Source organism: Trichogramma pretiosum, unplaced genomic scaffold (assembly GCF_000599845.2).
Source record: "Trichogramma pretiosum strain Unisexual culture from Peru unplaced genomic scaffold, Tpre_2.0 scaffold14, whole genome shotgun sequence".
NCBI lineage: Eukaryota > Metazoa > Arthropoda > Insecta > Hymenoptera > Trichogrammatidae > Trichogramma > Trichogramma pretiosum.
In genome coordinates, this window is record NW_019641706.1 from 2,218,067 (window position 1) to 2,232,273 (window position 14,207).

Consider the following 14,207-nt stretch of genomic DNA (forward strand, 5'->3'; position numbering starts at 1 on the left):
GCGGTTCATTTTCATTCTTGTGCGAATACAAATGCATCAATCAAATGATCATATTGCTTCATGTCCATATGCTTGGTTGGCACAAGGAAGTTTGTTGGTTTGTTTAATATATTATAATTTACTCTCATTAATCATTCAAATTATTTAAAAAATATAGATAACATTTTCACCTGACATTTATTATTATGCACATTAAAAATATTAATATATGTATAATTTGGGCATACAAATCACGTTTGTAAATATATATTTTAAAATTCATTCGTGGACGTAAAAATTTATAAACCTATATCGTATAATATATATAGACCCATTGGTAAATTAGGTCCAAGAGGTGGCTCAAAACAAATATAACAACTTCTTGCGGGCCATCTCTCTGCTGTCTTAAAAAAAACTTCGAATTCATTTTTTCTGCTTACGAACGAAAAAAAATTAGGCCTTCGTGTATAGAACTAGGTCACTGGGACGTAACAGATTTACGAGTCTTTAACGCGATTTAAAAATATTTACAAAAATCGTACGGAGCCGCTCGCTGTTAATCCGTTCATCATCCACATGGATGACTTCGATACGGGGATCGCTCGACTCGCATTAACTGATTAATTGTGCAAAACGCGCGACGTGCACACGTAATCAGTAATTTAAAAAATTACCTAAACCTACAATATATCGAGCCACACGAAACTCAATAAAATTTCTAAAAACGTAATCGTCAAATGTGGACGTATATAATCCGAGCAATTTTCATAGTTTGCTCGATAGTTTTTATTAAAATACCATAAAACTGGACTGTTTGTACTTGGTGGTTGCGCGTGATATTACAACGAGAATATATAAATACATATTTGTCTTTCGTCTGACACACTTTTGTTCAGGCGATTACATAAGCGAGCAGCATCTTTTGTCGGACCTCGTGTCGCAAACGATCTCGCTGGTGTTGCCGGTAAACCGACGAAAATCGTCACTGGCCAATTGCTGATCGGTCAAGCTGTTGCTGTTGGTGTCGAGGGACTGTTGCGACGATTGCAGAGGCTGCAGCGTGCTCGTGCGATTCTGCGCTCGCTGCTTCTTCAGATCGGCCAATGATTTAACGAACACCACCGACACGTGTATGTTGATCTTTCCGCGCGACTCGTCGTACGTTTGCTGATTGTTTTGCTGCAGCTGTAGATGTTGTTGCTGCTGTTGATGCTGTAGTTGCTGCTGCAGCGATTGCAGCTCCATATGATTTGCCTGATGTGACTCTGTTATGGGATACATGTATTAAGCAAAGGCTAATTTTTTTTCTTAAGTCTATTCTTTTTGACATTCGAGGGTTCTGCAGAAAAAAAAGAAGAAAAAAAAAAATTATACACTTTTGGAAGCATGCGATATTGTGTCGATGAACCTCGGCCAAGTATTCAAGTGCAAGTTAAGTTGCTTTGAAGTATTTAATGGCCTATAAACTAATTTACTATGTTCTTTTTTTAAAATTTCATGCATTGTGCTAACATAATGTTAAGAGAGTGCTGTGAAGATTTAAATATCTATTCGACTAAATAATCATTACAGGCTCGGATTCGTTCCATATGACACACAAAAAATTACTTCATGATAAAAAGACTTCGTTTATTAAAGCTATTAACAAATAACATGTTATCCACATAAAAAATTCACGTAACGAAATTATTAGTTTAATACACACAATTAACTTTAACATACAAATTAACATACAAAATAATCAATTTTTTTAATGTTCTGATAATAAATATTAAATACTAATTGACTGATTTCTCTTGTCAATTTTGTTCGAGATTTTTCATTACAATCTATCAATAGGTAAACCAAACCTTGAAAATAACACGTACAACACTGGACAAGGAAAAAAACACACGTTCGCGTGTCAAGATACATTTACAATAAAAAGAGGAAATATTTAACAACGATTTAAAAAGACAAGAAAATATTTCGAAATTTTAAAATTAATGACTGCTCATTAGATCGTATAATTATTGTGACTTGAGACATGTAAAATTGCATTTACCTTAAATACTCTGTAAGAGTTATCTTAATTTTAAGCAAACTATGCGCTAACTAGCACCTGTGGCTTTTATAATGTACAAATTGATATTTTTAAAAAACCGTATCAGTAAATGAAGTTTTAAAAATTATTTGAATATACATTATAAAAGTAAGTACTATTGAATAGGCTTGTCACACTGTAGTTCAGACTTTTACATCAATACCTTTTATATTTAAAAATGTGTAATAGTATTATTGGTAAAAAAAATATTAATGAATTACATAGTTATAAAAACAAGTTTAAGATTCTATGGAAATAGAAAAGTCAAGTAGAAAACTGACCTCGACCAAAACACATTCGTTCGAATAATTAGCACAAATACACACGCGCCGAGGATGGAGTAGGTGCCGCACAGACAAAAAATGATATACAAGTGACAACAAATAATTTTATACAATAGTTAATGCGTGTTATATATACAATTTTTAATTTTCATAATTTTTAATATTAATGTTAATGTAGGTACAAAAATAATATGTTTCTATCAGCGAGCTGTGCTCTCTGAGTATTTACAAAACAGTCTAAACCCGTCACCGAGCTACGGTTGAATATCTAACACATGAAAAACAAATCGGTATTCCACGCCCCACCACTACTTTTAAAGAGAAGTATCACAGTACCACAATGAATTCCAAGTAGACAAGCAAATGTTTGGACATACCTGAGTCCTTGTCCATATCCTCGTGAACGAAGGAGTCGTTGTCTTTTCCTTCAGGCGCCCGACGAACGTCCGACGTTGCCATCGATGACGGAAGTGACTCGTGTTCGTATTCGGCTTGGTTCATTACATTATCCGACGTCGGCGAAGACAAAGATTGAGCCGGGATTTTTGTGGGCTGAATAAATTGTTAAAAAAGTTCAATTAATACATTTCACATTGTTTTGCATCCAATGCTCTAATAAACGTTTTCCAACCTCCACTTGTCTTCTCATCAAAGTCCTGGCTTCCTCTTGTGCATCTTTCTTAGTTATTGAAGTTTTGTCTCTTATAGACGTTCTACGGACGCTCTGAGTTCTCGTATTTATGCTGTGAGATCGCCTCACTCGTCGATTAGCATCGCGCATCTTCTTCGTTTCCTGTTCGGTTTTCAATTCGACAATTCTTTCGCGGATTTCCGGATCTTCACAAATGTCCGCTGGTGTTTCTTCGTGCTTATTTCGAGCGTTCAAGTCAGCCCCATTTTGTACTAGTAGCTCTAGAACGTCGAGCTGTTTCGGAAGAGAAATATTTTCAATCGTGCGTCATAAAACTTCCTGGTGTGAGAAAAACCAAAAAAAAGTATAACTCACATGGCCCCAACAAGCAGCAGCATGGACGGGTTGCCACTTGTCATTGTCCTGGACGTCCGTGGAGACATGATACTCAAGTAAAAACTCCACAACCCGAAGATAACCGTTGGCCGCTGCGATGTGCAACTAAAATGATAAAGAAGTTAGGTCATGCATGCTTAAATTAATTTTAGATTCAAAGTAAAAAATAATTTACAGGAGTGGCTCCTTGAGCGTCTCTATACTCTAAATCACCACCACTTTGCTGCAGTCTCATTAAATCTCGTAACATTTGGACTTCCGTCGAAGCACGGGTCTCGTCGATCAATTCCTGAGTCACACCGCGTCTAGCCATTTCGCCTGAAATATAGAACATGAAAATCAATGCGATTCCTAATTACACACAACGGTGCCATTTAAATTGAGGTGGTACCTTCGATGCAGTCGAGGGTTTTCTCATCTTCGCAAATGTCGTACGGCATGTTACCGTCAGCATTAACTGCTAATAAATTTGCACCTTTATTAATGAGATAGCGTACAAGGTGGAGGTGGCCACACGTCGCCGCTGCGTGCAACGGTGTCCACTTTTCACTATCCTCTGCGTTGACATTAGCACCGAATTCGACCAGGATTTTCATCATTTCATCATTATCATCGATGCAACATTGGTGTAAAGCCGTCAAACCGTCTTCGTTCGTCGAGTCCGGATTAACTCCTTTCCTAAGTAGACGACGAACTAGGAAAAAAATTAATTATTATGGTTTGCTTCAGATAATTAATTAAAAAACTAATAAAATGTAATGTAGTTGAATAGTTTTAGCACATTAAAATACAAGCCAATCATAAATTTTAATCAATACCTTCTTCAAGATCATTTCTAGCAGCAGCTTCAAGTAGCATGACACTGTCGCTGAAAAAAATATGTTTTTTGCTGCTTGGTATTATGTGCTTTAGCTGATGTCGCTGCCATTCCTTTTCTCGTTGTTTCCATACTTTCAGCTGTTGTGCTCGCCTATGTCTAGCTAAGTGTAGACGCTCTTGCGTAGTGAGTGTCTCGACCTCTGCCATCTCTTTTACTAGATCTGCATGCTCCATAGCTGCAAGTCTGTCTTGTGCCCTACAGTTGTATCTACCTGTAATTAAATTTTAAAGATAATGATATCAAAATACGATAAATCAAACTTTTATTTCTGATATTGAAGTATTAGGTAATGATAAACAAATAGTGAGTTTAGTGGATCAGACAAGTTTTTTATAGTAGAAAAATAAAGAAATATGATTCAAATATCTATTCAAGTAATTTTGAATTGTATATACCTTGAGGCTTTAATAGAGATTTATTTTTGGAGAAAAATAAAAATTTCTTGCAAACCCGAATAACCATTGTTCTATGAAAGATAGTAAAATAAGAACAGAGTATTGAATATTTTTTTCAGACTGTAGTCTGATAAGATGTATAGCATCCTAAATACTGCCAACAATTATTACTACCATTTGGACTTTTATCTGGCAACCAGTAAAGAGTCTTGAGCCAATATTTGAACAAGTGTACAATTGAAAGAAAGGCATACTCTGTGAAGTGTGCATGAAATTTGATGGTGCCAACAATAATTGTACAAACTGTTTGCAAAAGAACTTTGTTTTTTAAGTACACAGTAGCTTCCAACACACAGATATAACGTAAGAGTGAGTACTTTTCACATCAGCTTGATTAATTTTAATCCGGCTGGTTCTAAAAATTGTTAAAAGTAAAAATCCAAAGATTTGATAAATCAAGTTAAATGTAGAGCTAAAAATAAAATTTCAATATCAATTAGTTATCAGCTCTTATTGCAATATTTGCCAATAGTCTAGCTAGATTTTCAATTAATCAAGAAGGAATTTAATAGAGTTACAATCAGTACAGTACTATTTAATATTCTGAGTGTATCGCATAATGTGTATTGCATACCTTAAACAAATACCATTGATCAAAGAACAGTTAATAATAAATATCATTTTGAATGTATATCAAGACTGTGATTTGAATAATTCATAAGCATAAACTAAATGTGATTTTCTTTTTCACATAGAAAAGAGAAATTTTGATAAATTTGAGCGACAGTGGACAAAAGCAATTTTATAAGTCATAAATTCATGCAGGAAAATATGTGTGAGTTTCATTTTTCTTTTGATATAAAATTGATTTATTTTTCACTAATACTAAAAGCATATAAAATTTTTACTTTTTAAGGAGTCATAAAAATGAGTCAAAATATAAGAGGGGTGAAAAATGGAAGTATTCTTTTCACCTTTTTCTTACTGGGTTCAGTATATTCCTCTCACGAAAAGTAGCTTAAAGCTAAAGAGGTATAAAAAGAACACAAAAAAAAAGTTGACGGCCACACTTCCTCCAACTTATAAAAGCGCTCACGCTGCTCTCGGCCACGCATACTTATTATAATATTTTTTCGGAAACTTTATGCACGCCAGAGCCGAAAGAGTGTGTAAAACGTGCATGGATCGTTAAGGTATAATGTTGAAAAAGTAAAAAAAGGAAAAAAGGAGCCTGCAGCGGCGGCACACCACGATGACTCCGCCATATCCTCATTCCAGCTCGGTACACACGTACATGCACATATATATAATATAATACGGTGCACAGTGTGCAAAAATAAAAGGAGCATCAAGCACATCCTGCTGCAGCGTGCAGTGTATGTGCACACGCGCACACAGACATAGATGCAGGCGCGCAATTATTATTATATAGATGGGCTACTATATACAGATCGCGCGTGAAACTCACGCGCTCACAACATTAGGAGAGTGTTTGTTCAGTAGTAAAACGTGCGGGTATAAATATATTATTTTTGGGTACCTCGTCCGAAGGATCAACGGAGAACTGCAACACCTTGATCGCGACATCGTGACTGCACGAGAGATGGAGGTGTAAGTATATATCTATTTGTTTTTTTTTTTTTTCACGCGTGTTTACGGTCTATCCAGCACTGGCGACATGATGTGTGCACTTGGCAGCCAAGCCAGCGACCAACACCGCGGCCGAAATCGTGCGCGCCCCGTGCCTGTGCCTGCAGGATGTGTGACTGCAGCAGCAGCAGTAGGATAGTAGGTAGGAGGTAGTAGGAGCAAGCTAAAAGCCGCAGGCAGTAGAGCGCCTCCTCGCTCGCTATTCTCGCTGCTCGAGCCACCTTGCACCAGGCCAGGCCAGGCTGACTGCAACAGGAGCAGCAGCAGCACCTAACTAATACCACCGCTCACGCACACGCTAGGCTAACTGCACGAATGCACACACTCGATGGCGCAACGGCCATTTTTAAACTACCTGTTATAAAGGCGCGCGGGCTACTTTTTCGAGTATACTCTATCGGTACGTTCGCGCGCGCTCGTTATCAATGTCAATTGTGTATTCGTAAAATAACGCGTGCGACAGTTGGAACGTTGAGCTCATCTGCATAAGGGTCGTGGGGCGACGTTTCGCTGTGTTTTCGATTCGTATTGTATTACTTCGAATGCGGGCCAACGGTTAATTTTCAACCGTGTGCGCCAAGCGCCTGGTCCGGTGGCGGCACATGCGCGACACGCCGCATTTCTGTAGCAGTAGACACGGAGCAAGTGTATCGCGTGGGCACTGCGAACGTCATGCTGGTTTGCCGACTTTAGACGTCAGGGCACATATAGGTACACGTTTTGCGAATTATCAATCGTCGATTGGTGCACCAACTGCCGTTCAAGTGCGCTCGTGTGTGTGTGTGTACATGTGTCGGTGAATTTATACTGCGGACGAGCGGCGCGAACTACTTGACGTACGTATTAGCATACAGCTTTTGTCTCTTCATCGGCAAGTGCAAACAAATAACGAGTGAATGTGATTTAGACTCGAAAACAAACGAGTATTGCCCATCGAATACATTGAGATTTCTAAACGATGAGCTAGGCTATTACATCGGTACACACGAGAATGAGAATTTAAGAGATAAGTTTTTACGAATGTCGGCGAGCTTGCGAGCACATAGGTTATGAATCACACCCGCAACTGTGCGTTACCTCTGCTTCTCAAGATCCTTCTGAATCTTGCCAATCTTCGACGCGATCGGAGCGATTCCACTGAGCCTTGCTCCTCGAAGGACCGATTCGCTTTCAGGTCGATGCGCTTCGAGAACGATCCTAGACTCGTCGTCGATCCCTGTTGCGACGATTGGACCGACGTATCCGACGCTCGCAGTTGCAGATCGAGCGATAGCCGACAGGCTTCCACGTCGAGCGAGGAATTCGCTCGCGATTGGAACGATGTATCGTTCGTCGTTGCTTGCTGCGGCTGCGTCTCGTCGACGACGAACGATCTGTACGCTTGCAACTCGAGCGATTCGGCCATCTCGAGAGAGGCTTTTTTTTTGTATAATTACGCGAGAAAAATAAAGTATACAAAGTGCGATGACATGCGAACACTTTTATACACTCGCGGACGCGCACGCGAGTCACAGCAGGATCGCGGCTCGTTACGATACTGAATTAGTAAGCAACAAATTGAGTCGTGTGTAGCCCCCGGTCTCTCTCACTCTCGAGTGCTTTGTGTATGATCGCACATTTATCCCCCATGTAGGTATCGTGTGTGTGTAACGAGTCGAAAAGCCCGCCGGCGTGCTCGACGCCGCGAGAGAGATAATATCGCGCGAATCGGTCCCGCGTGCTTTTATTAACGCATATAGCCCAAAATCGCGATCTCCGAGATAATAAAAAGCAAACTGTCATGCTTTTTATTACAATTAAAGGCAAAATTTACGATTTTTACACCTAATTCTCGATTCTCCGTATACGCGCGGAAAAAGAGATATAGGAGAAGAGGATCATAAACAATTTATTGTATTGCGTTAGTATTGAGCCTCTGGAGCCGCTGCTGCCCCCCGAGAGTCGACTCGACGACGACGAGTTATTTTTGTATATATGTATCAATCAATTGTGATAAAGTCGAGAGTCGTATTTCTATTTATCGATATGTTCTGTATTGATATATAATAGCGTATTATGTTTGATACTCGTATATAATGTATCGATGGAGAGAGAGAGAGAGAGAGAGAGAGCCGCGTGTAAATTGTGTCATTGCTTCGCAAACTAATCTTGGCAAAAAATCGACTCGGCTCGCGAGAAATCGATTTACTTGGCAGAATCAGTGCGGCGCAGATACGATCATATTAATATAAAATATAAATTATATTTTATAATGTATCGCACAGGTGCAGGCGACGATGACTTCGAGGTCTAATAATAACAATATTCGGCTGGCCGTGCTGTCGGGCGGATTCGCCACGGCGGGCGGAGTACTCGGCAAATACGGCATGGACATTACGGTCGAGGATACGGTGAGTTTAATTATCTAATTACACACACACGTGGGGGAGGATCGTTATGATCCTTTTCGTAAAAATCCTTTTATGCGTGGCTGAGTAGCAGCTGATACGACTGCTGCTGCTGCTGCTGCTGCTTGTTAATATTAAATCCACGTATAAACATTGTAATAAGCTCTCCCCGCGACGCGTCGGCGGGAAGACGTCACGCGCTCGGGCTCGGGCGCGAGGTAAATCACGAGCCCGCGCATATACAACGCAACGCCTCTATATATAGATATAGAAAGTACAATGGAAAGAGGAAAATGCAATAAAGCTGCTTATAATGCGTCAGAGAGAGAGAGAGAGAGAGCTGACGAGTTTGTGAGCTGTCCGCGCGCTGCTGTTTTATTAAAAAAATTCCTGATCGCGTCGAACGCGAACATAAAATTGGATGAAGCTTTATTGTTAAAAAATGCGTGCAGCGAGTATTTATAATACAGAATTCATGAGATTATTATGAAGCTGACTTACTAATGAACGGATCTCTTTTGCCCGGCATTTTTGGACGACGTTATTTTTCTGTTTCGTGAAAACGAGGCCGTTATATCAATGTGTGTGTGTGTTGCAGTGGAGCCTGCTGGCCAAGTGCCTGCTGCTGGCAGCGATGATCAGCAGCAACACCCTGGGCTGCACCATGTACGTCAAGTCGCTGGCTGCCTCGGCCTCGTCCCTGCCCTGCACGATCACAAGCTCGAGCGTCAACTACTTTTGCTCGGTAAGTCCGTATAGTATAATCGTTCGTGTACTACGTTGCTGCTGCACATGCTATGTACATAGATATATACATATAAATAATAATTTTACACTCGTACGCCCACACACACACGGAACGACGACGCACGAGTGCGCGAACTCTCTCGCTCCTCTTATCTTATCTGTCTTTCTTTCTCTCGTGTTCTTTTCTCTGCGCCTTTTTTTTTTTATTTTTATTTCGGCGGCGGGGGTTTGGCTGCATCTGCCGCTCGAGAGTCGCTGCTGCTGCTGCTGCACAGTCGGGGATTTTATTATACGTGACTTTTCTCTCGAAGTCGCGCGCGCATTTCTCTCTCGTCGCTTTTATCCCCCGTGCTTTGCGGGCGGCGACGGAAACGTGCGCTATTTACACACGTACTTTCGCAACACACCTGGCGCGAAAAATAAAGCACACGTGAAATGGGGTGAGACGAGGGCTTTTCGCTTCGAGCTCTCGAAAAATGAATAAAAAAAAAAAAAAAAAAAAAAAAGTATCGTATATCATCGTGTGAGTGTATCACTTACACTCAGCTACACACGGTCTACCTATCATGATGGAAGCTTTGCAACGAGTTCCAATTACCGCGCCGCGATGATTATTAAAATTGCACGCAAGCTCCGACCTCGCGCTAAGCTCGCGTATGATGCTGAACTGCTACTGCTGAACGCTAACGACTATATCGTTATTAATTATAAACGGTATACGCCGCGTGCACATCATTCTCTTTATCGCGCGTAGGTGTGTTATAGATACAGATACTACCTGTGCAGCGGGCACAGTGTATACCTTTACATTTGAAATTTACAACTCTCGAACTCGTATCCGATAAGAGAGAGGAAGAGAGAGATTCTCTACATTCAAAGCTACTGCTGCACCACTGATTACCAAGAGTTATTGGTCGTATACCCTTTTGTTTTCCCTCCGCGAGTTTCGATGTATTCTCTTTCACTCTCCAATAGTACATGTATATGTTCATGAAATATTGCTCGAGGGTATATAGGCGGTTTGTTTTTTTTTTGTTCCGTTTTTTATTATTATTTTTCTCGATGATTGCAGTGAAAAAGTATAACACAATACTCCTGTATATGTATAGTATAACATGATTAATTTATTAAAAAGTTTTTTATTTCTTTTATACAGACTTGTACATTATACACTTGAATATCGTATTCATGTTTATTTACGAATGTACACTCGGAGACAGGCGCTGTACAGCTATATAGATCGAAATCACCCGCGTGTGTCCGTGTACACGTAAACACACTTATACACGAAAATTGTTTTATTTTTTATATTTGTATACACTTACAATGTATCTATATAGGTATACGAACAAAAAACGCTTTACAAATATTGCGCGCGGGCGATCGTATACTAATGAAAATTGATCGTCCTCGTCGTGCTCTTAGATTAAAGTATTTGATAAAAAGCTCGCGCTACACGGCAGTTAGAACCCCGAAGCGCGCGCGTGACATACCTCCGCAGAAGAAGTTAATTTGGTACGGCCGTTGGACAAATTCATTTCTTTTATGAAGAGAAAAAAAGCTCGAACCGTATAATAATAACAACTACGCGACACTCTGTTATTGTTCTTGCTATTAGTCTCCGCGTGTAATTCAATTGCTGGATATATATATACGCACGAAAGCTTTCAGCGGTTAAAAAGCACGTATACACTTTGTTTTATTCTCGATAACAGCAGCAAAAAAAAAAGCTCGCGCGTAAACACACGGACAGTACGACGTAGTTGTCGCTCGATTTCTCGGTACGCCCTTATGGAAAATTAACACACAACGGAATCAGTAAGTGCACACGGAAAAGTATAGGATGCTTCACAGCCAGATGTCCATGTTTTTTTTTTACTCTTCTCCTTTTCACCTCGCGACGAGCTTAAAAGCTCGACGTATATGCGGCCAACTTCGTCTTCTTCATTGTTTGCACCCAAGACGAGAGACAAGTTTTAAAAGCTGCGGCTCACAGGGGGTATTAGCCGCCGCCACACCACCGGCTTCTAATTATTCTACTTAACTTTTTTTTTTCTTTTTTCTTGTTTCTTCGCTGTTTATATATAGCCCGCGCCGCTGCCGCAGTGGCGATCGGTCACGTACGGCCTTCTCGCGACGACGACGTTTTTGCTCGCCGTTGCACTCGCCGCCGTCTTGGTATACTACACACACACAATATTTAATGAGAGGCACTGGTTGCACTACTCGGTGATGAATATATAAAAGAAAACACGCGAGGGCCGGCCGTACCAGCTATAGGCCACACTGGTCGTAGTAGTGGTGCCGCTGTTCGGCTAGAGAACCACTACTAGCACCGTTACCGCCGCTCGGCGAAAATATGGTAAATATTTGCGAGACAAACAGCGCGACGAAGTACAGAAGATTGAGCACGAAAATCACGTCGATGAGCACGAGGGCCTTGTCGAGCTGTTTGTTGATCATTATTATTAGCCGATGATTGGGTGGCACACGCGCGTGATTTTTCAAATTAAAAAAGCGCCGCAGTCGCGTGCGCGCCTTTTGCACCGTACACGATATATTCTAATGCCGCATTGTATTGCGGTGTGTGCTTGCAGGCGATATTGGGTATGCTGTTGTTCGGTGAGACGACCTCGCTGTACTGGTGGTCTGGCACATCTCTGGTGCTGCTTGGCTTGCTGCTCATCTGCAACGCGCCGCCAACGACTACGACGAGCGAAGCCAACTGCAACAATCGCGTCGACGACGACGACGACTCGACTCGTGCCAATGCGCCGCGCCGCGGCAAGCAAGACTAGACGGAGGACTACTAGCAGCGATGAGCCGCGATACTACTATATATACATTATGAGCGAGCCGTGACGCCGCGCGCGCTACGCTACGCTTCTGCGCCTATACATATATAGACACCTCTTTATTCATAATTAATCCGGTCGTCGTGTGTGCCGGCTTTCGCTGCTGCGTATGTTTTATGAATGCATAAAAGCTGCGTGTCTATTCCATGTACTGTTCTGCGTTGCGGTACTTCTGCCGTATATGTATGCGGCTCTTTTTTTTTATTTATTGTACGCGTGCAAGGGCCTTCATACATTTCTATCGCATTGTATAGAGAAGAAAAAAACGAACGCAGAGCGATATACTTTTATATTCTTTTATACACGCATCGCGTTTGTATATATATATAATACATTTCATTTTCAAATAATCGTCTTATACATTTTTCTTTTTTACTTATCCCATTAGATGAAGGAGATGGATACTTTTGATTGAAATCTATTTATTGATTTTCTATTTCAGATAACAAAGCGACCTTTTTTTACCACTGAAATGTTATACCATAATTAAAACAAGAAAGTTGAGTTTTAAACCTAAATTGGGACAAAGAAAGAAAGAAGTAAACATACAGGATCCGGAAAAGGCTTTGAATTATTTTTTCTATTGAGCAGATTCGTCAGTTGGTGGCTTCCTCCTGCAAAAGATAATAAAGTAAAAGGCAAAAATTATCGCTACACACGGAGTGCACGCGGGTTAGCGTGTGTATACACAACTCGAGCTACGTCGTTACAAATGTGAATTAGTAAAAGAGCGAAATAATCTCACAATGTCAGCTCTCTATGCGAACCGGTGCAGAGTTTTCATGAAACTCGACTGGGCCTTTTGCTTAATCGGCGCTTGTTTTTTTCGCTGCGAGGGATAAAGAATACCAACAATGATCAGAACATCTTTGGTGCATCGGAGGAGGATAATGTGATATGTAAACAGCGCATCGGTATCATAACCTCGCGATGGCACGACTGCGGCGCCGACGGGGGGCGGTGTAGGGTGTAAGAGGCGACGACGGCTTTATGCCAAATGCATACTATTGTTAACTTTACGAAGACTGAAAATGACGATGACCAATAATGACTGCATTTTAAAAATAAATGGAGAAAATTATGCATTTTTTAGATTTTAAATGCTATTCCAACGCAGTGACACCATAATTGCAACTATTTTGCAAATCACCCATATAAAATATTTGTACGCAGGTGTATACGCGCGACACAATCGCGAACACCACTGACCAAGTGTACGAGGAGAGATAGTTCGACGATTAATAATAAAGTTGTGTGCTCTTTTCATTTCCATTGTTTTGCTCCTTCTCTTTCTCTTCTCCTTTTTTTTTTTATTATTTGACGCTACTTTATTATTTTCGCCAATCGATATCGCGAATATTTAATTTATATCATTGGCTATATAGGTAAAGTGTACACGTCCAATACCGAATTTCTGATGTTGCTGCTATGTTCTCAATACCGATCCCTTGTATACGCGTTGTATACTATACGCGTGTGCCTATAGTAGCGTTCACGTCTCTCTGCATTGACATTTCTCGGGGGATCGCTTAGATAGATCGCGTTGCGCCCTCTGAGCTTTCAGATCCATACGTAGTTCACACGAGCACGGAAACGCACGTGCGGATCTTCCGTCGTTGTCGTGTATACATATACAAGCAATCGCGAATGTGTATACAGGGATTTTAAGTCGCTCGTTTGCACCTCGGTATACAAAATATATAGGCACTTATCGCTATAATTAAATGAGACTTACTACGAATACATAGTGCCTAAGGCGCGATCGCGAGATTGGAAAAGCTCTCCGAGGACTTGACATTTCATTTTTCTTTGAGCCTTTTAAAAATTCGAAAGTCACGCTAACTTATTCAGTATAGCTTTGTAAGACCGAGCTTGGAAAACGTATTACACAAGTAACTTGAAGTATTTTTATTTCTCGCA

At 40.7% G+C, this 14,207-nt stretch overlaps 2 protein-coding genes across 6 annotated transcripts; one reads left to right on the forward strand and one right to left on the reverse strand.

Annotated features, from left to right (window-relative positions):
• Window positions 1–237: 237 nt before the first annotated feature.
• Window positions 238–9,286, reverse strand: LOC106657168 (protein phosphatase 1 regulatory subunit 16A). Of its 5 annotated transcripts, none has more exons than XM_014378531.2 (8): window positions 9,187–9,286; window positions 4,192–4,464; window positions 3,765–4,067; window positions 3,549–3,691; window positions 3,353–3,478; window positions 2,978–3,271; window positions 2,724–2,898; window positions 238–1,244 (listed from the first exon to the last, which is right to left on the reverse strand). In XM_014378531.2, the coding sequence occupies exons 1-8, from the start codon at window positions 9,212–9,214 to the stop codon at window positions 880–882; spliced, it is 1,707 nt and encodes a 568-aa protein (XP_014234017.1). In that variant the 5' UTR covers window positions 9,215–9,286; the 3' UTR covers window positions 238–879. The 5 variants fall into 5 exon arrangements, with proteins under 5 accessions (XP_014234017.1, XP_023318743.1, XP_014234018.1 ...); XM_023462975.1 differs by lacking the exon at window positions 9,187–9,286 and adding an exon at window positions 7,376–8,406; XM_014378532.2 differs by lacking the exon at window positions 9,187–9,286 and adding an exon at window positions 6,189–6,586.
• On the forward strand, window positions 6,805–12,602 carry LOC106657169 (transmembrane protein 42-like). Its single transcript, XM_014378536.2, has 4 exons — window positions 6,805–7,134; window positions 8,563–8,688; window positions 9,284–9,430; window positions 12,030–12,602. Exons 2-4 carry the CDS (start codon window positions 8,575–8,577, stop codon window positions 12,228–12,230), a joined length of 462 nt encoding a protein of 153 aa, XP_014234022.1. The 5' UTR covers window positions 6,805–7,134; window positions 8,563–8,574; the 3' UTR covers window positions 12,231–12,602.
• The last annotated feature ends 1,605 nt before the right edge of the window (window positions 12,603–14,207 follow it).